Here is a 25,912-nt window from a genome sequence, read left to right as displayed (position 1 = left end):
TTGGCGGATCTCAGCGGCATTGTGTCCACCGAACCTGCTGATTGGCTCCTGATGTGTCCAATCACCGCGGAAGCAGGTCAACGGCGGAGCATGACCACCCAGAAGTGCAGGATCACGTACAGGTATGTTGCCGACCCCCCGATCTAGACAAATATATGGAACTATGAATATGGTATCATCCATCGGGTTATCTGATAATGTGGAAGTGCGGATGAAACCCTACTAAATTTTTACTCACTGTTTTCTTGTAGAAATATTGAAGAGGGTTGGAAGGGGAAGACGGGGAACGCTCGTACATTTATGTACTGGAAAAAGCTTCCATACAAACACAGCTGATTCATATAAAAAGAGAGACCTACCAGATGTGGGTGCAGCTCCAGCTCAGAAAATAAATCGGAAGAGAAGACGTTTTCTTGTAACTGTTTCACATTTGGCCTGTTAAAAAATAAGCCATAAAATAGAAATCAGCAAAGCAAAAAAAAAAAACAACAGACACAGAAATTTTTCCCTTTAATGCCGAATAAGAACGGACCTCTCCATTTCCGGAACCTCAGGGTTGTTTTTGAAGAGGGAGGACGTTTTGACAGCGGCCCTTCCCTTTGTGCCATCATCTTTCTTCTCTCCTTTTTCAGGTGCCGAATCTCTTTTTAATTTTTTCTTGGGTTTGGGTTTGGTATCCTTAGGTTTGGATTTGGTATCCTTAGGTTCGGATTTGGTATCCTTGGGTTCGGATTTGGTATCCTTGGGTTCAAATTTGGATTTGGTATCTTTGGGTTCGGATTTGGTATCGTTGGGTTTGAATTTGGTATCCTTGGGTTTGGAATTGGATTTGGTATCCTTGGACTCAATATCTGCAGAAGCTGGAGGAGCTGAACGCTTGGAGGGGGGACCTTCACTGGCATCGTGGAATTTCCTTTTCTGAGCTTTTAATTTCTGTCGCTGAATTAAATAAGAGAATTAGTCCTGACAAATCTAAACCCTAACCTCCCAAAACTAAAAAAAAAAAAAAAAAAAGTATTTTAAATGCAACAAGTGTGCATATTAGGATCAGTTTAGAAATCAACATTCTGTAATCCCCTGTACAGTAGCACCAAGACTGGGAGATGCTGGAGAAAAACTCAGAGCCAATCAAGCTCTGCAGCATTATTATACATATGCTGACAAAGGACCAGCTGATCAGCAAAAAAAAAAAAAAAAAAAACTAAGTGAGCAAAGGGACGACCTCATCAGTAAACTGCTGTTCTTTCACTGACCAATCAGCTGCCTGGGCTGTGTTTTGACCAAGCTGCGCTGCTGTAAATGGAAGTCAAGGATGCTGCCTTCAGGGATAGCAAGAATCAGAGAATTGCAAATCCTTTTGCAGGCAGCACAATCCTCATACATTTATCTCTGCTCTGTATTTAGTTGCTCTCCTGGAGTTCAGCTTCAAAGCTCAATTGAAGTCTCACACCTTTGTATCTCTTTTATAGTATAGTACCATGGGATATTAGGATTTGTTTATCATTTTTGCTTGAAGCACAACTTCCCTTCTAGTGAATGTGCCCATTAAAGCTCCCCCTACAATCCTTAAAGTATTACTAAACCCAGGAGCCTGCATTCACTATATCTGGTCTCCCCAGGAGCCTGCAGTCACTATATCTGGTCTCCCCAGGAGCCTGCAGTCACTATGTCTGGTCTCCCCAGGAGCCTGCAGTCACTATATCTGGTCTCCCCAGGAGCCTGCAGTCACTATATCTGGTCTCCCCAGGAGCCTGCAGTCACTATATCTGGTCTCCCCAGGACCCTGCATTCACTATATCTGGTCTCCCCAGGAGCCTGCAGTCACTATGTCTGGTCTCCCCAGGAGCCTGCAGTCACTTTATCTGGTCTCCCCAGGAGCCTGCATTCACTATATCTGGTCTCCCCAGGAGCCTGCATTCACTATATCTGGTCTCCCCAGGAGCCTGCAGTCACTATATCTGGTCTCCCCAGGAGCCTGCAGTCACTATATCTGGTCTCCCCAGGAGCCTGCATTCACTATATCTGGTCTCCCCAGGAGCCTGCATTCACTATATCTGGTCTCCCCAGGAGCCTGCAGTCACTATATCTGGTCTCCCCAGGAGCCTGTATCCACTATATCTGGTCTCACACAGTATACAGGACATGGAAATGCAATTATTTTAGTAAATATAAACTGCTAAATACCTTTTCTCATCAGCAGTATATAGCGGTCTTGTGACTTCTATCAGTGTCTGGTTAAAGATTGTAGGAGAAATTTTCATTCTCCCACAATTGTCCTATGAGAATGCAGGACCCCTGACCCCCCGTCTGGACAGTGCTGATTGGCCCTGTGCTGATCACATGCACTCTCCCAAGAAAAAAAACAAAAACTCTTCATTTCTATGTATTTCAGCTGCTGGCATGGAGTTGAACTCTAAGATGGTGGACATGCTCACTTTAAGACCTCTGGCATAGTCAGGCTCTAAGACGGTACCTACTGGACAGACAAATCATGATACGTATAGAAATACCACTTTACACACGGTCAGGAAACTTACCCAGGTCCCTTTTCTTTTCTCTGGCTCAAAGAAGTGTTTGCCACCTTTGTGTGATGGAATTGGAGCCTCTGTAATATTGAGGATTAAACCCTGATCTCCCATGACTCACAACCTCCCAAATATCAGTATTGTACTGGTAATCATCAGATCTACAACCCCCCTCCACAGATCTCCGTACAGAACTAGTAATAATCAGATCTACAACCCCCCTCCACAGATCTCCGTACAGAACTAGTAATAATCAGATCTACAACACCCCTCCACAGATCTCCGTACAGAACTAGTAATAATCAGATCTACAACCCCCCTCCACAGATCTCCGTACAGAACTAGTAATAATCAGATCTACAACCCCCCTCCACAGATCTCCGTACAGAACTAGTAATGACCAGATCCCTGTACAGTACTAGTAATAATCAGATCTACAATCCTCCTCCACAGATCCCTGTACAGTACTAGTAATAATCAGATCTACAATCCTCCTCCACAGATCCCTGTACAGTACTAGTAATAATCAGATCTACAATCCCCCTCTACAGATCTCCGTACAGAACTAGTAATAATCAGATCTACAATCCTCCTCCACAGATCTCTGTACAGTACTAGTAATAATCAGATCTACAATCCTCCTCCACAGATCTCTGTACAGTACTAGTAATAATCAGATCTACAATCCTCCTCCACAGATCCCTGTACAGTACTAGTAATGATCAGATCTACAATCCCCTTCCACAGATTCCTGTACAGTACTAATAATTATCAGATCTACAATCCCTCTCCACAGATCCCTGTACAGTACTAGTAATGATCAGATCTACAATCCTCCTCCACAGATCCCTGTACAGTACTAGTAATGATCAGATCTACAATCCCCTTCCACAGATTCCTGTACAGTACTAGTAATGATCAGATCTACAATCCTCCTCCACAGATCCCTGTACAGTACTAGTAATGATCAGATCTACAATCCCCTTCCACAGATTCCTGTACAGTACTAGTAATGATCAGATCTACAATCCCCCTCCACAGATCTCTGTACAGTACTAGTAATAATCAGATCTACAATCCCTCTCCACAGATCCTTGTACAGTACTAGTAATGATCAGATCTACAATCCCCCTCCACAGATCTCTGTAAAAAACTAGTAATGACCAGATATATCATGCTCCTCCACAGATCCCTGTACAGTACTAGTAGCGATCAGCTCTACAAACACATGTGGGAAACACACTAACCAGGAAGGGCCCAACTAGGGCTGCCCAAGGAGCGCCTGACTAAAACATCTTAACTTTTTAAATGTTTTAAAATCCTGTATAGGTGTCAGTAGGCACTCCATAAACATCATATATCTGTATTTATTCATGTTACTTTTGTTAGGGAAAAAAAACACAGAACCAGAGCTAGCCCAGATCCTTAAACAGACATTCCTGTTCTGCTATTGGAAAGAGTTGGTCTTCGACAAAATGGCGGCGGTAGCAAACTTCAGTGCATAGAAAAGTCCATACAGTGTGTGTGTGATTCTCAAGTGTTTCTTAGTTACCATTATTGCAAGTAGCAGTGTAGTGGCAGTGATCATAAAAAGATAGTAATAAAAAACAAAATAGGAAACGTTTTATGATCCCCAACTTTAAACAAAATAATTATAATATTTGACCATCTCATCTTATAATTATTACACAGTTTATAATTTGAAATAATATTAAAATAATAATTGATATTTGTTTTTAAGGAAAATATTAATATTTTAATAATTTAGGGATAATAATAATAATAATAATACTAATTAAGTACTCTTGTGTGTTATTATTGTTGTTAATACAAGTATTATTATTATTATTATTGTTGTTAATAACAAGTATTATTATTATTATTGTTGTTAATAACATGTATTATTATTATTGTTGTTGTTATACTGTATGTAAATGCTAATAAAAGGAAATAGGAATAAAAATGTTTTTTAAAAAATAGGAAACTTTATATGATCCCCAACTTTAAAAAAAATAATTATAATACTTGACCATCTCATCTAATATATTATTACACAGTTTATAATTTAAAATAATATTAAAATAATAAATTATATTTGTTTTTAAGGAAAATATTAATATTTTAACAATTTAGGGATAATAATAATACTAATTAAGTACTCTTGTGTGTTATTATTGTTGTTAATACAAGTATTATTATTATTGTTTTTGTTAATAATTATTATTATTGTTGTTATACTGTATGTAATTACTAATAATAAAACGAAATAAATTATAAATACATGTTTTTAAATGAATAGCATTTATCATAATGTAAGGAAATAATAATGATAATACATTTCACTGATGTAATATTATTATTATTATTGTTTTAATACAAGTATTATTATTATTGCTGTTGTTAATAACATGTATTATTATTATTGTTAATACAAGTATTATTATTATTGTTGTTGTTGTTAATAACATGTATTATTATTATTGTTGTTATACTGTATGTAATTGCTAATAATAAAACGAAATAAATTATTAAAAATTTTTTTTTTAATTGAATAGCATTTATCATGATGTAAGGAAATAATAATGATAATACATTACACTGATATAATATTATTTTTGATAACATTTTTTATTATTCTGGTTCTTCTTAATATCACCAGTAGTACAAGGTAAGCAGCAGAATAATATCGATTTGACGCAGGCACTGCGGGGGACAGCCCGGGGTCCTCTCTCCTGCGGTCGCACAGTGATGACGTCACTGTGACGGTCCCCGTGCTGCTGTAGCGGGATGTCGGAGTCCTGTGAGGAGCGGCGGCCGAATTTCCGTCTGTCGGTGTGTAAGCGGGAGCCGGTGGTGAAGTTGCTGCAGGCGGTGACCGGGTTGGAGCCGCTCTCCTGGTCGGAGGACCACCGGCTGTCCGTGTGCACCAGCAGCAATGTGTCCGTCCTGGAGCAGCTGTGTGACATCCATGGCAGCAGCCCGGAGCTCACCCTGCACCGTACATGTGTGCCCGCCCCGCCTAAGACCTGCTTCCTCCGGGTAAGGCCGAGGCTCGCTGTCTATAGGGGGCTCTTTTATCTATTACATGTACCTATAGATCACATAAGGCCCGCGGGCCACATCCGGCCCCCATGCCATTTCACTGTGCCGGATCACATACATGTACGTGATCCGCTTCATCCGGGTAGGGGCACATGCCCGCTCCTCACCCCTGACTGTGCTGCCATTCGCTCCAGCACATGCCAATCAGCGCGTTGTGGACAATGATTTGTGGCCGGAACCTGCTGAGCGAATGACAGTGAGGGAGCTCTGTGTAAGTAAACAACACAGACAGCAGTGATGTGTCTGTCTGTTTCTCCCTGTAAAGTGGGGAGTAAAGCCTGGCCCATTGCTCAGTAAAACACATTACACAAAGTTAGGAGTACGATTGACTGATTGCCCCTAGATGTTAACCCCTTCTCAGCCGGTGTCATCAGTACAGTGACAGTGTATTAGGGATCAATCGATAAAGTTTTTTCTGGACCGATAGCGATTTTCCGGCCACCCTTCAGGCAAGTAACCAATATTGGGTAAGAAACAATTCAGCCAAGGGGATGACCGGTGTGCTGCCCTCCTCAGGCAGGGAACTCCAACATGGCCACATACAAGAAAAAGGAGGCACAAACACCTAGTGCATTACCCGTGGTCACCATAAAAAATGTTTTACTAAAATGTCAAAAACATAATCAGAGCTCTGATGAAGGGAGCTTGACTCCTGAAACGCGTTAGCGGTCCTATCTACAGGGACGTTCCATTCCATGTGTGGTGAATTCTTGTAATGCGATTTTATCTTTCTTGTCTGAGTGTGTTTTTGGCATTTTATTAAAACATTTTTTACGGGTAATGGACTAGGTGTTTGCGCCTCCTTTTTCTTTTCTTTTATGAACCAATATTAGGTGGCGAAATTCTGCACATTTAACGTTTTTTTATTTTTACACTGTCCTTTTTAACTTTTTTGTTACACGTTTTTCTTGTCTTCTGTTAGAATTAATGCTTTTGCTGTAATGATTGTGGCGATACCTCGCATGTGTGGTTAGAACACCGTTTACATATAGCATTTATCATAATGTAAGGAAATAATAATAATACATTATTGGGCGGCACAGTGGTGGAGTGGTTAGCACTTTCACCTAGCAGCAAAATGGTCACTGGTTTGAATACCAACCACTACACTACCTGCCTGGAGTTTGCATGCTCTCCCTGTGCCTGTTTCCTCTGGGTACTCCGGTTTCCTCCCACACTCCAAAGACATGCTGGTAGGTTAATTGGATCCTGTATAAAAAAAAAAAAAAAAAAAAAATTGGCCCTACTATGTATGTATGTGAGTTATAGGGACCTTAGATTGTAAGCTCCTTGAGGGCAGGGACTGATGTGAATGTACAATGTATTTGTAAAGCGCTGCGTAAATTGACAGCGCTATATAAGAACCTGAAATAAATAAATAAAAAATAAAATAAAACATATGTGGGCACCACTTGCTTCTGCACAGAGGGACTGGGCACTTTACTTTTTTTTTTTTTCCTTAATTGTACGTTTAAAAAAAATTATTTAATCACTTTTATTGCTGTCACAAGGAATATAAACATCCCTTGTGACAGTAATAGGCAGTGACAGGTACTCTTTAATGGAGGGATCTGGGGTTTGCGAGACACCAAACCTCTCCTCCGCCCTTAAGTTTGGCTGTTTTTTTAACCACTTGCCGACTGCCTAACACCGATCTACGTCAGCAGTCAGCCCCTCACAGGCAAAGTGACGTAGGGCTACGTCACTAGCTTGTGAGGGTCTAGGGAGCGAGCGCGCGCCCCCGCGTGGTCACGGACCCCCCCCGCGTGTGACCGGCGGACCCGATGTCCGCCGGTCACTCGGCGATCGGCGGGGGAGAGGGAGAATGTCAGGCAGCTTGTGTAAACAAGCCACCTGTCATTCTCCTCGCTGTTAGGATACTGATCACTCGGATCTAGTATGTAGATCCGTTGATCAGTGTCCATACAGCTCAAGCCCCAGCCAATCACAGTAGAAAGCACGCCCCTAGGGATACACACAGCCCCTCCCTCCCAAATAAAGTTAACCCCTTCACTACCAGTGTATTTTTACAGTAACAGTGCATATATATAGCACTGATTACTGTAGAAATGTCACTGGTAACCCCAAAAGTGTCAAAAATGTCAGTCAAGGGTCCGATCTGTCCGCCGCAATGTCGCAGTACCGCAAAAAAAAATCGCAGATCGCCGCCATTACACGTTAAAAAAAAAAACAAAAATGACAGAAATCTTTCCCTTTGTTAGTAAACGCGATAACTTTTGCGCAAACCAATCAAAATACGCTTTTTGCGATTTTTTTTTTTTTTTTTTACCAAACATAGGTAGCATAACACAAATTGGCCGAAAAAGTAAAAAAATTTTGATTTTTAAATTTTTTTTTGGGGAATTTCATATAAAAAAATGTGAAAAATATTGCTATTTTTGCAAAATTGACGCTCTTTTTTTGTTTATAGCGTGTGATCAAAAAATCGCACAGGTGATCAAATACCACCAAAAGAAAGCTCTGTTTGTGGGAAAAAAAGGACGCCAAATTCGTTTAGGTACAGCGTCACACGACCGCGCAATTGTCCGTTAAAGTCACGCAGTGCCGAATCGCAAAATACCCCCTGGTCGGAATGGGGGTAAAATCTTCCGGGGCTTAAGTGGTTAAAAATCTGGCCCCTTTAAGGCTCCTGTAACCGGAAGTGATGTCATAACCACTTTTGGGTTCCTACATCAGAGACCCAATCAAAGCCGATCCTGGCTGTTTTCGGGTCTTCAGCCAGCGTATATGCAGCCTGGTCGCTCAGGCCTCCCAGTGGGACAGGAGACCCGGGCAGAGTGGGGGAAGGCGGCGGGAGGGGGGGGGGGATGGGGGGGATGTCCCCTCCTTCTACTTGTTATAACAGCCGAACCACACCGGTTATTACAAGTAATAAAAATGGTACCAGTGTGATATCTGTAGCTGCAGGCATCACTCCGGTAAAACCACTTGAAGCAATATCGGCCATATCGACAAGTTTGTGGCCAATAGTGATACTTAAAAAAAAAAAAAAAAGTGAATATAGGCCCCACCAATAATTGGTCGATCCCTACAGTGTATAGTATTATCACTGATCACTGTATTAGTGATGAGGTCAGTGTCAGATTGACCACCGCACGGTGCTATCACAGTCCCACTATAAGTTGCTGATCACCGCCATTAATAAAAAAAAAATATATATATATATATATATATATATATCCCATAGTTTGTAGACGCTATAACTTTCATGCAAACCAATCAATATACGCTTATTGGGATTTATTTTGCCAAAGACATGTAGCAGAATAAGTTTTGGCCTAAATTTATGACAAACTTTGATTTTATGATGTTTTATAGCAGAAAAGAAAAAATATTGTTTTGTTTTCAAAATTTTCGGTCTTTTTTTTCATTTATATAGAAAAAGCCGTGATGATAAAATGCCACCAAAATAAAGCTGTATTTGTGTTTTTTTTTTTTAAAAAATGATATAAATTTAATTTGGGTACAGTATTTCATGGCCACACAGTTGCAAGTTAAAGCGGAGTTCCACCCTGAAATTTTCTTTTCACCATAATTTACCTGAAAAAGAATTTGATAATTTTAAATTTTTTTTTTTTGTTTCACTTACCTTTTTATTAATGAAAATATACTTACATTCCTTCCTCTTCCGCCCTCTGCAGCCGCGGCCCGGGCCGTCACTTCCTCCTTGCATGGACTCCTGGGAGATGAGTCCTCAATCCCAGGAGTCAATGCGCCTGCACCGACCCTGCTCGTCCCTTCTGATGCAGGCGCGTCATTCCCTGCTAAACAGCTGGACATGCCCAGAAGCTGTGCAGGAATGACGCGCCTGCCCCGGAAGTGACGCAGGGCATTCTGGTACTCTGGTGTCACCAAAGAGGACTCTCTGGCTTCAGCTGCCCACACCTGAGATAGCAGCGCTGGACAAGACATTTTCAAGGTAAGTATTTCTTCTAAAAGGTAAGTGAATCAGGGGACAGTTCAGAGGCTATCATTGCTTAAATGCACTAGCCCTGACTGTCCCGGGGGTATTTTTATCTAAAAAAAAAAAATTTCTAGGGTGGAACTCCGCTTTAAAGTAGTGCAGTGCTGAATAGCAAAAAATGGCCTGGTCACGAAGGGGGTAAAATGTGGAGCTGAAGTGAGTAAAGCTTATATGAAATGACAGGTTTGCCTTAACACCCATCCCCCCAGAAGCACATACATTACCTTTGCTTCCCTGTCATTCCATTCAGCTGACAGGAGCAGAGAAAACTGCAGTTCTTTATGGGTATGGAGGAGCGGGATAGGCATGTAGAGGTCTGCGTATCTCTGCACTCCATAGGGAATTTAGAGGGGAGGAAGGTAAAGGAGGAACATTACATCTGTTGATTTTCCCGCCATGGACAATAGTTCTATCCACTATTCATCCTGATACTGAAATGTCTTTTATCTTGCAGATCGGTTCCCCAAAGGAAGTGGAGCAGTGCAGAGCAAAGTTTGCCCGGTCAAGTGACCCAACAGTCAGCCAAAAGTTTATGCTGGACAGAGTATTTAACCCTGAAGGGAAAGGTTTGCCACCCTTGCAAGGATACAAATATGCCTGCTGGTCCCCTGTGGGCTGCGATGCCAATGGACGATGCCTTTTAGCTGCGCTTACTTTGGATAATCGAGTGACTGTTAATGCAAATGTTGACAGGCTGCAGTGGAAGCAGCTGGCAGACCTAACAGAAATGTATGGTGAACGTTTATCTCAGAGCAACTACACAGTGACTGAGAATGCCACCTGTTCACAACTGGACGATTTTCCTGAGTACCAGAGGCGGCACAGCATGCAGACTCCCGTACGGATGGAGTGGTCCAGCATATGCACTACCCAGGAGATCATGGAAAACAACACTTGCCGAGATGTTGGCACTGTTCTGTTGGCTGTACTATTTGAAAATGGAGATGTTGCCATTTGGCAATTTCAGCTCCCCATAAAAAACAACAGCTCGATTATTTCCTGCAACACCATCGTATCTGGGGTTGAGTCCCCAAGCGTCTTGTCATGGTGGGAGTATGAACACAGCAATCGTAAAATGAGTGGACTGATTGTAGGCAGCAGTCTGGGGCCCGTCAAAATTATCCCAGTCAATTTAAAGGCTGTCAAAGGATACTTCACATTACGGCAGCCGGTGATCCTTTGGCATGAGGTTGACCGATTGCCAGTCAACAGTATTAAATGTATAGCTCTCTATCACCCTTACCAAAAGTGCAGCTGCAGTCTTGTGGTTGCGGCCCGTGGTTGCTATGTGTTTTGGTGTTTGTTGTTGATATCAAAAGCAGGACTTAATGTTCACAATTCTCATGTAACTGGACTTCACTCCTTACCTATCATTTCTTTGTCTGTCGACAGGCAGAATGGAACTATTTATTCCTGTTCTGTTGATGGAAAAGTTCAGCAGTTGATTCCTATTTTCACAAACCTTGCTTTAAAGTTTGAACATCAACTGATTAATCTGTCAGTGATATTTGGGTCAGTGAAATCTCATGGCATTGCCATAAGTCCCTTTGGGGCATATCTTGCTTGCATCACCTCTGAAGGCATGAACAATGGGATTCATCCGGTGAACAAGAACTTTCAGGTGAACTTTGTGTCCCTCAAGACATTTGAGGAAGCAGCAGCTCAGCTTCTTGAGAGCTCCAGCCAAAACCTCTTCCGGCAGATGGATCTCACAGATATCATACGCTGGAAGATCCTGAAAGATAAGGTCATCCCTCAGTTTTTGATTGATGTCCTGGACAAAAAGGCAGATGGAGGTTCATTGTATTTTTGGAGGTTCCGACTTTTCCTTCTGAGAATTTGGTACCAGTCTTTTAAAAAAGTGACTTATGAAGCAATGCAGAAACAATCTTACCAAGAATCAAAGGTTTCCAGGAAGGAAGACACCCCTGTGGAGGCCAGCATTTCTGATGAAGAAAAGGATCCAGATGAGAATAGACATGATGATGAGCATGGCTCTGGTAAAACATTAGACAGTGCAGAGCCGGAGTCTTCTCCACCTGAGGAAAGTCTTTTGGAAATCCAACAGAAAATTGATGCAGTGGAGGCACGATTGATCAAGGAACACATGAAACGTGTTCTTGGAGAAGTCTACCTTCACACTGGCATCACGGAATATACCAGTATTCCTACCCGTGGTGTCTGTGCCTATCTGATGGCTAACAGGGACGACGATGACCGGACAGCCCAGGTGCACCACCTACCTTTTTTTTCATTGTTGCTGTTCAGTCATTTGCCTTTTACACAAAGTTCCCAGTGTTCATGTTGCAGTGACATACTACAAAGCTGTTTACATACATTTTACTTCTGGCTTTTTCTGCTAATGAGAACCTGCTGAGAACTTGTGTCCCTGCCACAGTCATATAAACCTAGTCTAGGGATAATCATGGAAGAAATGAATTAACCTTCTTATGTGTTTCATGGATTGGGGAGGGAGATCACACAAACAGAACATGCAGAGAGTTAGACCCCAATTCTCCAAACCAGTAGATCCCATTTCTGAGTTCAAGGTACCTTGAGGGACACCATCCACATGTTCTGCCTCTGTCTGCATGTTTCCTCCTGGTTCTTTGGTTCCTTTAAAACAGGGGGTCTTCAAACTATGGCCCTCCAGTTGTTCAGTAACTACAATTCCCATCATGCCTAGTCATGTCTGTGAATGTCAGTTTTACAAGGCCTCATGGGACGTGTAGTTCTGCAACAGCTGGAGGGCCGTAGTTTGAGGATCCCTGCTTTAAAATGTAAATAAAGGCAAAAGGTTGTCTTTAGTTTCCGATGAAGTGGAGAGGGATTAGAACCCCCTGTCAGTTTTTATTGCACTCTGTGCCCCCGTTAGGGAGGTTTAGCCTTTTCTATTTGTCCTACTTACAATTATCATTGAAAGCGAAAGTAAAAGAAAGTCCCGCCTCCTCTGCCGAGACGTGTGACGTCTGACTTCCGATGACTGCGCTTCCGATGACTGCGCTTGCTCATTCTCTCTTCTCCTCGGCCCAGCCCGCCCCCTTCTGCTCTTATGACAGCTCGTCCTTCCTTCTCCTCGGCCGGCCCGCCCCTTCTGCTCTCAGCGCTGCTTCCTGGAATTTTTTTTTTCCATATCGGCGTATAACACGCACTGCTGCTTTTTCCTCCATTTTTAGGAGGAAAAAGTGCGTGTTATACGCCAATAAATACGGTAATTGATTATGAAAATAATTGTTAGTTGCAGCCCTACTATTAAATGTTCTCTCTAAGAAGGTGTACATTCCTCTTCAATGGGGTCTGATGCAAAATATGAGAGGGTCAAAAATACCGCCGTTTTTTTTTTTTTTTTTTTTGAAGCTCTAGTTATTTGGCACTTGTAGCTTTAAAGGATAAGTTCACCTTTCGTTACATGTTACACCCATGTAACTGTTGCACCAGCCCCTGATCCCCCGTTGTGACAGCGAGCTGGGAATCTTCTCCCTGCACTCGCTGTCACAATTAAAAAAAAAAAAGCAGCCATTCCGGGCTTTGCACACCGACCTCATTCATTCATTCATTCATTCCCAGAGTTCTGTGAATGTGAGAACTACTAATACCAACAGCCTTTGTGGCTGTCGGCTTGTAGCTCTCAATGAACAACTAGAGTGCTGTTGAGCGCTGTGGAAGTGTGGAAGTTCATCAATGCTTTCTGTCCTGTCATTTTGTAACTACCTGCTCGTACCAGGTACATGCACACAGCTTACACAGACAGTCTGCAGGAGCCTTGCATTGCACCCACAATCTGTTGATTGCGGGTGCAATGGTTTGCAGGCTAAAATAATGCACTTTTTTTTTTTTTTTTGTTACCTGCCAAAAGATGTTCATTTATTATTCTGTTTTACGAAGGTGACCTTATCCTTCAACTACCTTTTTGTTATGGGAAAATGTGGTTTTGGCTATAGCACTAGGCTGCTGGTTCAGGGCTGCCATGGGGGTGTGAGTTAACTACAGTGTCTGAATTAGGGGGCAATTGATGCATCTGGAAAGCAATGTGGCTTTACAAAGCTGTGTGTGCATTATGTGCTATTCTGCAGTAGTTTTCAGATCCCAAGTATTAATCCTTCATGTTTTAAACTATGAAGGGTGGGGGGAGCCTGGTTGCGGCAGTACAACATCACTCTTTTTTAAGACACAGCAGGTCCTGTTCAGTACCCTGTAAAGGGTAACCTTTAACACATTGGCTGTTGCCTCTCACAGCCTAGGCTGCTGTTTAACAATAGAGGCGGATATTGCTTGAATGCCTGGAGCTGTTCAAGTTCTGGAATTTTGGATATAGCTGCCTCTAACGCTGAGACCTTGCCTCTGATAGGTAACGGCCAAAATGGGAGGTTACCTTTTTTTAAAATGCCCCTCTTGTCTAGAGAAGCATTGTCTTAGTGTATTTTTTATTTCTTTTGTTTGCAGTCTTTCATTTCTTGCAGAGTTACAGCCAGTTGATTCTTTACTTCTACTTCCTGGTATGCTGGATACATGTGACACCCCTGGCTTCTATGTAACTCTGCAGGGAAATTCTGGGGATGTCTTGTCCAGAGGTGGAGACCCAGGCATCTGAGACACTCAGAAGTGTTGGATGCTGAAAATTCTAGTGATGGCTGTAGCTCTTCAGGAGAACTAATCATTGTAGGCAACCTCTTAACTTTATTTTAAAATGCTGATGTCTCCATTAAGCACTTTAAGACCGCAAGGTTTTGCCCCCTTAACCACTTAAGCCCCGAAAGATTTTACCCCCATTCCGACCAGGGGGTATTTTGCGATTCGGCACTGCGTGACTTTAACGGACAATTGCGCGGTCGTGCGACGCTGTACCTAAACGAATTTGGCGTCCTTTTTTTCCCACAAACAAAGCTTTCTTTTGGTGGTATTTGATCACCTGTGCGATTTTTTTTTTTTTTTTTTGATCACGCGCTATAAACAAAAAAAGAGCGTCAATTTTGCAAAAATAGCAATATTTTTCACATTTTTTTATATGAAATTCCCCCAAAAAAAATGTAAAAATCAAAATTTTTTAAAATTTTCGGCCAATTTGTTTTATGCTACCTATGTTTGGTAAAAAAAATCGCAAAAAGCGTATTTTGATTGGTTTGCGCAAAAGTTATCGCGTTTACTAACAAAGGGAAAGATTTTTTTCATTTTTGTTTTTTTTTTAACGCATAATGGCGGCGATCTGCGATTTTTTTTTTCTTTTTTTTTTTCTTTTTTTTTTTTTTTTTGCGGTACTGCGACATTGCGGCGGACAGATCGGACCCTTGACTGACATTTTTGACACTTTTGGGGTTACCAGTGACATTACTGCAGTATTCAGTGCTATATATATGCACTGTTACTGTAAAAATACACTGGTAGTGAAGGGGTTAACTTTATTTGGGAGGGAGGGGCTGTGTGTATCCCTAGGGGCGTGCTTTTCTACTGTGATTGGCTGTGGCTTGAGCTGTAAGGACACTGATCAACGGATCTACATACTAGATCCGTTTGATCAGTGTCTTTACAGCGAGGAGAATGACAGGTGGCTTGTTTACACAAGCTGCCTGACATTCTCCCTCTCCCCCGCCGATCGCCGAGTGGCCGGCGGACATCGGGTCCGCTGGTCACACGCGCGCGGGGGGGTCCGTGACCACGCGGGAGCGCGCCTCCGGCGGCGCGCGCTCGCTCCCTAGACCCTCACAAGCAAGCAACATAGCCCTACGTTAGTTTGCCTGTGAGGGGCTGACCGCCGACGTAGATATTCGTGCGGCGGTCGGCAAGTGGTTAATGACCAGGCAACTTTTTTCAACTTGGCACTGCGCGACTTTAACTGACAATTGCGCGGTCATGCAATGGTATACCCAAACAAAATTTACATCCTTTTTTCCCCACAAATAGAGCTTTCTTTTGGTGGTATTTGATCACCTGTGCGATTTTTTTTTTTTTTTTTTTTTTTTTTTTTTTTTTTTGCGTTATAAACAAAAAAAAGCGACAATTCTGAAAATAAAACAATATTTTTCACATTCTGCTTTATGACATTCCCAAAAAAAATTAAAAAATCAAAATTTTTTAATGTTAGGCCAATTTGTTTTCTGCTACATATTTTTGGTAAAAAAATCGCAATAAGTGTATTTTGATTGGTTTGTGCAAAGGTTATTGCATCTACTAACTACGGGAAAGATTTGTCTTTTCTATTGTGTGTTTTTTTTTTTTTTTTGCGGGACTGCTACATGGCAGCGGACAGATCGGACCCCTGACTGACATTTTTGACACTTTTGGGGGTACCAGTGACATTACTACAGTAATCAGTGCTATAAATATGCACTGTAATAATGACATTGGCAGGGAAGGGGTTAACAGTATAAGTGATCAAGGGGTTAAATGTGTACCTAGGGGTGTGTTTATAACTGTGGGGGGCATGGCTTGTGGAATGACCATAGAGACATGTAATCCTATATAGCAGGAACACAGGGGCTCTGTGATCATCCCAGGGAGAAGGACGGTCGGCTGTGTTTTCAACAGCTGATTGTTCTCTCTCAGTGGGGAACGATCACGAGTGTCAGACGGCAATCGGAGCTGCCTGCCCACTGCATCGACTTCCCCACTGACGATCGGGAGCTCGCCCCCTAGCTGCCACCAGGTGACCGACGTAGCCCTATGTCGGTTTGCCTGGGAGAGCCACACTGCCGCAGTAAATATGTGGTAAACGGTCGGCAATTGGTTAAAGTGTTACTTAACCCACAACCGTAAAATCTGTCTGTATATGCATATACTCACTGTGGAACTTAGGGGGTTAATCCTCTGCATTGTGTATAAAGGCTGTGTAATTCAGTCACTCTGATCCTCTCCTTTCACTGACTCCAATCCATCTCCTGATAGAACAGAGCATTTGGAGGCAAGCTGCACATGCTCAGTTTGGTGTGTATTGCGAGAGTTTTTCTTGGGAGAGTGCATGTGATCAGCACAGGACCAATCAGCACTGTCCAGACAGGGTCAGAGGAGAATAAAAACTCCTCCTACAAGTTTAACCAGGAACTGATAGAAGTCACAAGACAAGACTGCTATTTACTGCTGATAAGAAAAGGTATTTAGCGGTTTATATTTTCCTAAAATAATTGCATTTCTATGTTCTGTGTACTGGGGGAGACCAGATATAGTGACTGCAGGATCCTGGGGAGACCAGATATAGTGACTGCAGGATCCTGGGGAGACCAGATATAGTGACTGCAGGCTCCTGGGGAGACCAGATATAGTGAATGCAGGCTCCTGGGGAGACCAGATATAGTGAATGCAGGGTCCTGGGGAGACAAGATATAGTGACTGCAGGCTCCTGGGGAGACCAGATATAGTGACTGCAGGCTCCTGGGGAGACCAGATATAGTGAATGCAGGGTCCTGGGGAGACCAGATATAGTGAATGCAGGCTCCTGGGGAGACCAGATATAGTGACTGCAGGCTCCTGGGGAGGCCAGATATAGTGACTGCAGGCTCCTGGGGAGGCCAGATATAGTGACTGCAGGCTCCTGGGGAGGCCAGATATAGTGACTGCAGGCTCCTGGGGAGACCAGATATAGTGACTGCAGGCTCCTGGGTTTAGTAACACTTTTTAATGTTTCAGGATTTTTTTAAGACTGATATTCAACTCCTGTCTCCTGAATGTTTAAAGCCTTCCCTGCTTTTCTGTGAGCTCTGCCCATTTTATGTATGACTACTGTAAGGAAGTTAGGGTGTGGAAAAGTTTTTTTTTTCTTTTTTTTTTTTTTTCTGCAGAGATGTCCCGAGGTGCTCAATGTCACACCTCTTTGTATTACATACACATGCGCGTTTCTGTATTTTAAACACTTTTTTTTTTTTTTCATGCCTTTGTACATTTATTATGGAATATAGGGAAAAACATTGTGAACAGGAATTTTACATATTGAAGATGTGTTTTGAAATGCATGTTACCTGTATGAATTTACCATTTATTTCAGTGGGCCTACAAAACACCATCTATGCACAGAATTGCTGCATGTTCATTTCTTTAACCACTTGAGGACCAAGCCTCTTTCTGACAATTGTTTATAAGTTAAAATGTAGGATTTTTTGATTTTATATATATATATATATATATATATATATATATATATATATATATATATATATATATTTATTTATTTTATATATTTATTTATTTAGCAGAGACCCTAGAGAATAAAATAGAGATCAGTACAATGCTTTGTCACACCGTATTTGCGCAGCAGTCTTGCATACGCAATTTATTTTTATTTTTTTTAAGGAAAAAATACACTTTTTTTGAAGAAAATAGTAGTTAGTCCAATTTTTTTTTTGTATATTGTGAAAGATGATTTTACGCCGAGTAAATGGATACCTAACCTGTCATGCTTCGAAAATTGCGCACGCTCATGGAATGGCGACAAACTACGATACTTAAAAATCTCCAAAGGTGACGCTTTCAATTTTTTTTACAGGTTTCCTGTTTAGAGTTACTGAGGAGGTCTTGAATTATTGCTCATGCTTTAACGATCTCTGCAATACCTCACATGTGGTTTGAACACCGGTTTACATATGCGTTCACGACTTGCATATGCGCTCGCTTCTGCACGCGAGCACGGAGGGACAGGGCGCTTTAAATTTTATTTTATTTTTTTACACTGTCCATTTAAAAAAAAAAAAATTTGATCACTTTTACTGCTGTCACAATGAATTTAAACATCCCTTGTGACAGTAATAGGCAGTGACAGGTCCTCTTTATGGTGGGATCTGGGATCGCTTCGGCTTCGTTCGGGTCTTCGGTGAGCCAGCAGACGTGCTGACTGGTCACTTGGGTATTCCGGTGGGACGGGAGACCCGGGGGGGGGGGGGGGGTACGTGCCTTCCCGCTCCTTGTAATGACAACTGAGCGACTGCTGAACTGCATCGGTTGCCATTATAAGAAAGCCGACTATCACCTCTAAACAACGGTCCCTGTCCGTTGCATATTTGCGTTCTGTCGGTGTGCAGGGGTTAATGACAGATCTGGGGTTAAAGGCCTCAGATTTCTCATTTACACTTAAAAGCAAAAAAAGTAAATTTACTTTTGCCCTTAAAAAAAAGAAAAGTTGACCCTTGGGCGGAAGTGGCATTTTAATGTCGCTCCTGTCCTCCAGGGGCATAGAGTCGAGTGGGGGCCATCTTGCCCTCACTCGACTTTCTGCCCATCAGTGCATCCGATCCGATCGTTTTGGCCGCTACAGACGGCACCGGCAAGTGGGGAAAAGGACAGGGAAGTGGCGGGAGAGGGGGGGGCAACTCTCCCGCTACCCATAAAAGTGATCCCGTGGCTAATCTGGTGCCGGGACCACTTTTTATCATGTTCCGGATCGCCGGTATTTAATGTCAAAGTACTGATGTAAATACACGGTGGGTGATCCGGAAGTTGTTAGTGATTCTAAAGGAATAATTAAATTATTATTATTATTTTTTTACCTAGAATAAAAAACATGTTATACTTGCTCTGTGCAATAGTTTTGCACAGAGCAGCCCCAATCCTCTTCTTTTTGGGACCCCCGCCGATGGTTCTGGCTCCTCCCTTCTTCCGAGTGCCCACATAGCAAGCCTTTTGCTATGGGGGCACTCAAGTCGTGCTCCTGTGAATAAACATTGTCCATTCACACACAGAGCATGGCTTGGTCCTGCCCCCTTTCTCTCCTCGTGTTCACTGGCTGTGATTGACAGCAGCAGGAGCCGATGGCTCTAGCTACTGTGTGAGCCAATGAGAAGAGGGAGAGACCCAGGAAAGCCACTGCTCTAATGCACATCGCTGGATCGAGACGGGGCTCAGATAAAAATATAGGGGGAGCTGCACCCAATAGGTTTTTTTTGCCTTAATGCAGGGCTTGACAAATCCCAGGCACCAGGACTCAATTGTAACTAGAAATTGCGTCCTGGCGCCTGGGCTTTAGTCAGCCCATTTACTGTTGGCGACAGCATATCAGGCGTGAGCATAGCTTGCCAGAATGCATTAGTCGCCAAATGATTGACTGCGATGCACACCAATCACCAGGAATCTCCATTCAAGTCCTTCCTCCTGCTACCCTATTGGCCCTCTCCTTGTGGTCTTTTTTCTTTTTTTTCCCCCTTGTCTCTCACAGGCAAGGCCCGTCCATGTATTCTGAAGGCGCTAGTTTCATGGACTGTGGCTTCTTGCCTGTGATTGGCCTTGGCGGCTGTCAATCATGTAAGGCGTCAAGGGGCTGGGTTACCTGCATCTCTTGCTTTTGGCTTGGCAGGCTGTTGCTTGTCCGGACGGCGGTAGTGGCTAGGAGCCCTGTCTGTGGCTGACCTCAGTGATTGCCATCGGTGGTGGTGTTTGTGTCTTACCGGGCCTGTTACGTGGCGCTGTGCGAGGTGCCATTCCAGGGAAAGGTGTGCCCAGTGTAGCTTGGTGTTGGCTCCATTCAGTGCTCCCCTCACTCCCCTGACCACCTCCTCCCCCTGGATCCTCAATGTTGTCAGGGGGAGGAGAGATGCCTGTTGAAAGGAGTTGTCGGAGCTCCTCTCCATCCTCCTCTATGCTATTGTAGTTCCTGCTGGCTCCCCTGTGTGTATATGTCCTTCCTGGGAGCCTGGCCTGTAGCTGGTCTTACCCAGACTAGAGGAGGAGGTTGTGGAATGGAAGGGTCAGGCTGTCATTTACCTGCTGAATCCTGGGTCACAGCAGGCAGCAGCAGTGTGTCCCTGGAAGCAACTCCCTGGAGTGGAGTTCTAGTATTGATTTAGGACACTGTGGTGTCTCTCCCCCCCCCCCCCCCCATTTTGAGACCAACTGTCTCTTAAGTGAGGGGGGTTTGCTTATATAAGGTGTGTTCCCACACCTAAAAAAAACTATATTTTAAAAATGCTGCATAACTTCCCTTTTTATAATCTACTAACTGTCGCCTGCTTGCCCACAGTACATTTAGTGCTGGCGGTGGCACGAGCAGGCTGCTACATAATACATTATCCAGCTTGTTCCAAGTTAGGGGCATACATGTGGGCGCTCACTGCTGTTCTGCGCTGACACTGGCTACAGCGGGATTTTGTCAGCAGGTCCCAGCCAATTTTTGGCTGAGACCTGCTGATTGGCTGTAGCCAATTACAGCACAGAGTCCTGTGTTTAAAAAACACATGGCTCTGTACACAGGACAGCGATCTTTGTAAGTTTAAAAAAGAAAAAATTGGCTCCTAGATTCAAAGCAAATTTGTCAAGCCCTGAATTAATGCATAGAATGCTTTAACATAAAAGCCTTTTGCCTTTAGAACCACTTTAAAAACGAGTGCTTTGCCTTACATGGGCATTGCAAGGAGTTTTATTATCCTTATTGCTAGCTGCAAATGCTGAACTTCCCTTAGCTCCCCGCTGCACGGGTGCACACTAAGCATTTTAGGGATTTCTATTTGAAATGCATTTTCTTGCAGCCTACTGCTTTTGTTTTATGGTATGAAAAGAGACAATGAGTGACCAGATCCCAAACTTTTCCACATGCTTAGCTGCCTGATCTACAATTGCAGCAGTGTGGAGGTCCTAGGATCTGAGTATGCCTTAACCTGACGCATGGCTCTGCAACATTGATACATAGATAAACTACATGCTGTGTCTGCCAGGAAAACTTCATCGCATTCACAGGAATTTACTAAAGCTGGTTACACACTATCCAACTTTTGTGGTTTGATTTCCTTCAGATTTACCTTTTCTATGTAGTGCAAGGGCCTGCCAGACTGCATACAAATTGAAAGTGTTTAGGTCTGACCTCATATTATATGGTTTTGATAAGTCTAAAGGAAAAAGTCTTCAGAAAATCTTAGTGTGTATGGCCCATAAAGCAGACAGAATCTGTGCATGGCAACCAATCCACTTCTAACTTTTTTATTTTCAAAGTGTAACCAGACAAACAAAAGATAAGAGCTGATTGATTACAATGCACCAGATTCTGTCGGCTCCAATATTACATTTCAGCCTCTGTTTGTGATTATAACACTTTTGCTCTTTAAAGTCCATTGTAGTCATTTTGTAACTCAGTTTCTGTATTGGCTTCATGCAGGTGCTCATCGGGCATGTTGAAAAGAAGATGAACAAGCAAATGTTCCCAGAGTACTGCACTTTGTGTAAGGAAGTTCTTCCATTCACTGATTGTAAAAAGGCTGTCTGCCCTAATGGACATCTCTGGCGCAGGTAGAACCACTTAAAGTGGACCTGTCAATTTTAAATGTTTGCTTTTATCAAATTGATGCATATGGCTACTTTTGTTTTTACCTGCAGCGGGGCGGATTCTCAGCTAAAAAAAAAATGTATGGCCTACATCGTCTGTCTCATAGCAACTCACCTAATGCTGATTTACACCAGTTTTCCTTCTTGCAAATCAATTAAAAAAAAAACAAATGGCAGTGGTACAAACATGTCAATATTGCAAAGCAACAGAAATGAAACAAATAGAATTGATAAACTATGCAAATATCTATGAAGTGTTTAGTAATATGTGTTGGAAAAAAAATGTGTGTTGCTGCGAGATGCCATTCAATCATTAAACGAATACCATTTATATCATACTTTACCTTTATTTAGCCCCATGCCACCTGTTTCATTCTTGCTCTGCTTGACCTCCTTTTATTCATGATTAGTGGAAAAGTTAGGCAAAGAGAATCTGTAAAATAGGGGATCCACTATTGCCTTTGATGGTGTAGAGCCTCCATTATTGTTGTGGTTCTTCGTTGATTGGTGGTGGAGTCAGCGAGCTTGTACAAGCATGTGACTATTAGGTGCTCAGGCACTTCATAGACACATGCTTCATGACAGCCCCTATAAATGAACTCCAGACACACAAAAAACACAAATTATTGCAGTTCTATTTATTTAAATAAACTTGCTGTTTTTTTTGCAATTAGTGAAATGATTGCAACTAGTGAAAATTGTCAGAATTTAACTTGATTTTAGCTCCCAGTAAAAAAAAGTACTCTGGGTAAGAAAGGGACAGCACTTGAGGGCAGTCAGGTCAGCTCCATGAACTGACAAGCAAACTGGGGGGGGGGGGGGGGAGCAGAATAATGACCTCATAAGTCAATTCTTGTTTTTTTAAACTCTATTCACAGTCTGGGGACAGGGAGTTGACCTGCCAAAAATAAAGTAAGTTGCAATTGCCCACCCTGCCAAGTACTTCTCACCTAAACCCACAGATCCTTGCATGAGTAGTCAGCTGCTGCCTGTCATTATTTGTATTTTTTTTTTTTAATCTTTCAGCTAGGGATGCATCGATACCGATATCAGTGCCAATACTGATCTTTTACTCATACCCAAAAAACTGATACTTTGCAGTGCGATTTTTGCACCCATACAAAATGAACGTGCTCAAATCTCACTGCAAAGAATCTCATGCAATTTAAACAGGAATGTGATTACCCCACCACTCCTTTGTGAACCCAGGCTTGTCATAGTGGTTGGGTTCACACAGGAGCAGTGCGGGAAATTGCATGCAATTCGGACAGGAATGACATTGCATTCCTGCTCAAATTGCATGAGTTTTTTGCTGTGCCATTTGAGCCCATTCATTTTGTATGGACACAAATTGCACTGCAAAGTATCAGTACTCGATATCGGTGACCGCTTGACCGAAAGTATCGGTACTCACCTTTTTTTTAAATCGGCATCGGTGCATCCCTATTTTCAGCCAAAATCTTTACAGCTCCCCGTGCTACACGGCGAGCCCTCAAAAGTGTGTAAAGAGCAAACTACCGAGCATCTTTAGTGGTGGAATTTTGCACTTCAAATCTAATAATTTTTCCTGGAAAGATTGACAACTAGACATAAACTGTTGATTGCGTTGTTGCAGGTGTTCCTTGACATACCAGGCCTGTCAGACTCTGGAATACCGAAGGTGCCTATTACATGACAGTATTGCAAGACATTCAATTCCAGAAGGTAATTTATGTTCTCATAGACTACTGCACAACCTCTTAAACACCAGAATGAGATTGGACAAGGTCAGAATTGTATTGGTGTACAAGTTCCAGAGCTTTATCAGGAATATTGGGGCTCTGCCTAGTTAATAATAGTTCTTTGTATAGATCAAGTAGCTAAAAGAGAATTTCATGTTTACCTTGGTTTTAAAAAGTTTGTTTGGGCCAAGCTAAATATATCCATTACTAACCGATACAGCTGCTGTGTGCATTGTAATATTCTGTAGTGGCGTGCAGCGCTGTGTTCCACAGCCATACAGGTAACTTCTGGTCTGCTGCCTGGAGAAAACCAAGTTTATGGTTATCAATGAGTATTATGCAGCCTCTAAGATGGAGAGATAGGTGGATAACGTCATGATTTCCACCTTGGCCAATCAGAGGAAGCCTTGTATTCATTGATTTTTTTTTTTTTTTTTCCAAAACATATTTTATTGAAATAAAACAGAGTACATAGAAACATAACAGGTATTACAAAAAGAGAACAATAAGAACCAGGGGATGTACAGACAAGAGCAATACCGTACAGTTAGAATCATTGTAACATACATATCCATGTAGAACCAGCTAACTATACCCATAATCGGATGTGAGAAGGCACGAACGTCTGTACAGGAAATTTAGAGAGGGATGTAATACCATAGGGTCAAGAACTTAGAAGGCATCCGTGTGATTATGGGGAACCTGGGGAAAAAGGCAAAATGTATGCATCGGCGGTGCTCCCCGTAGCCCGATACCCCCGGCAAGGAACTTGCTGTATCAGGTAACCAGATGTATTCATTGATAAAATGACATAACTTCTCTTGAATGGTTGTGAAGCATTTGGGTCGAACCAATTTAGTTCTGGCAGCAGTCACCCGTACTTCCCTTAAAATGTCAGCTGCCTCCTGCCCGCTATTCCTTGATTGGAAATTGAAGAAGCTGCATGTAAAAATTTTGGCCAGATAGCGTCTGCCTTCAATCGGGTGCAAGAACTGTTCTTGTACTTTGACAGCTGGCTGTCAAAATACAATAGCCATCGATCGATTCATCCATGTGTACTATGTAGCATAGATGAAGGTATCCATTAGATTTATTTAATTCAGCTTCTATATGTAAATGGCCAGCATAAGACTACACAGAGGTTACCTTATCTATGGCTCCAGCTCAGTGCAGATAAGGTGATCCCTCCAAATTTCTGCAACAGAGCAAATCTTCATAGAACTGGTAAACAATGGTGGTAAAGTCAGCATAACAGGAAAGAAAACCAAAGGGCTTGTTATTGCGCTGTTTTGCATGCTCTTCTCTTGTTGCAGCAGCCTTGAGTGGGCATGTCTGTCTAGGAATAAATTATCTTTTGACCCTCAGGGAGAGAATACAGCTAAAAGGAACAGTTATGTGAACAGTATGTATCTGCATAAATAATAGTGGATGAGGTGACCGGTAACTATCCCAGTAAGGCTGTATTTATGTGAGCATTACATCCCCAAGTAAGAGCATATTGTACTAAATTCACTGCTTTTCTTTTTTTCTGCAGTCAGATCACTAAGGTGTGAATTTTGATTGATTGCTGTAGTCGTTATTGAGTAAGCCTGAGAATATGTAAAATCTTTTTTTTAAAAAAAAATAAAATGGTGTAATAATGTATTTGACTGTATTGTCATCCCCTTTCTTACTGATATCTTTTTATGTTTTCTAGATCTGGATTGGATTAAGAGATTGCTGAAAGGACCTTGTATACTTTGTGACTCTCCTGTTTTTTAATACCTCCTTGGTTTTTATTGTTGTGGTCTGTTACCAAGCGTCGATCATCACACCAGCTGGGATATGGATGTGGTCACTTTTTATGTAGGTAACAAATAATGTAGAATCGGCGGTGTTTGCTATACTACGGAAGGATTACAAGTTCTGTGACCCAAACAGCCAATCATAAATTGCATTTCTTGTTGTGCCATCTGGATTAACAACTCCTATCTCTGGGAATAGGACACTTTCCTAGGGGGAAAAAAAGGCATAAAGTCTGGGCCACTGTGTTTTTAGGTCTCATGTCGTTTTTTTTTTTTTTTTTTTTTTTTTTTTTTAACCTTTCTTTTTTTTCCGTTACACACTAGCAGAACATTCTTGCCATTTTTAATATTGTGAGTTCTGACTCCAGCTACAACCTGCATGCAGAAATATTTATATTGTGTCGCTGTGCTTTGCAGGTCTTAGATATACATGAAAAAGTTTGAATTATGTGTGTCTGGTCCTTGTTAGGATCCCTGAGGGAGAGATCTCCTATGACACAATAGGAGGTTCAATGAAGATATTTACCAGTACACCACAGGTCTTTATGTTGAGTGCAAACAGTTTTT

At 42.3% G+C, this 25,912-nt stretch overlaps 2 protein-coding genes across 3 annotated transcripts in view; one reads left to right on the top strand and one right to left on the bottom strand.

Moving 5' to 3' along the window:
• Nucleotides 1-2,664, bottom strand: part of DDX31 (DEAD-box helicase 31) — a 171,550-nt gene extending 168,886 nt beyond the window's left edge. For both annotated transcript variants that reach the window (XM_082262938.1, XM_082262939.1), the window contains exons 1-4: nucleotides 2,538-2,664; nucleotides 828-939; nucleotides 533-668; nucleotides 360-435 (exon numbers count right to left, since the gene is read on the bottom strand). In XM_082262938.1, the coding sequence (XP_082119064.1) occupies nucleotides 360-435; nucleotides 533-668; nucleotides 828-939; nucleotides 2,538-2,639 (426 nt within the window). In that variant the 5' untranslated portion in view covers nucleotides 2,640-2,664. The remainder of the gene's footprint in view (nucleotides 1-359; nucleotides 436-532; nucleotides 669-827; nucleotides 940-2,537) is intronic.
• Nucleotides 2,665-5,306: 2,642 nt separating this feature from the next.
• Nucleotides 5,307-25,361, top strand: GTF3C4 (general transcription factor IIIC subunit 4). The gene is made up of 5 exons (XM_082262783.1): nucleotides 5,307-5,564; nucleotides 10,067-11,842; nucleotides 21,674-21,804; nucleotides 23,456-23,544; nucleotides 25,258-25,361. Exons 1-5 carry the CDS (start codon nucleotides 5,313-5,315, stop codon nucleotides 25,320-25,322), a joined length of 2,313 nt encoding a protein of 770 aa, XP_082118909.1. The 5' UTR covers nucleotides 5,307-5,312; the 3' UTR covers nucleotides 25,323-25,361.
• Nucleotides 25,362-25,912: the final 551 nt, after the last annotated feature.

Source organism: Pelophylax lessonae, assembly GCF_965119305.1.
Source record: "Pelophylax lessonae genome assembly, chromosome: 7".
Classification (NCBI taxonomy): domain Eukaryota; kingdom Metazoa; phylum Chordata; class Amphibia; order Anura; family Ranidae; genus Pelophylax; species Pelophylax lessonae.
This window is presented reverse-complemented; position numbering and strand designations above follow the sequence as displayed.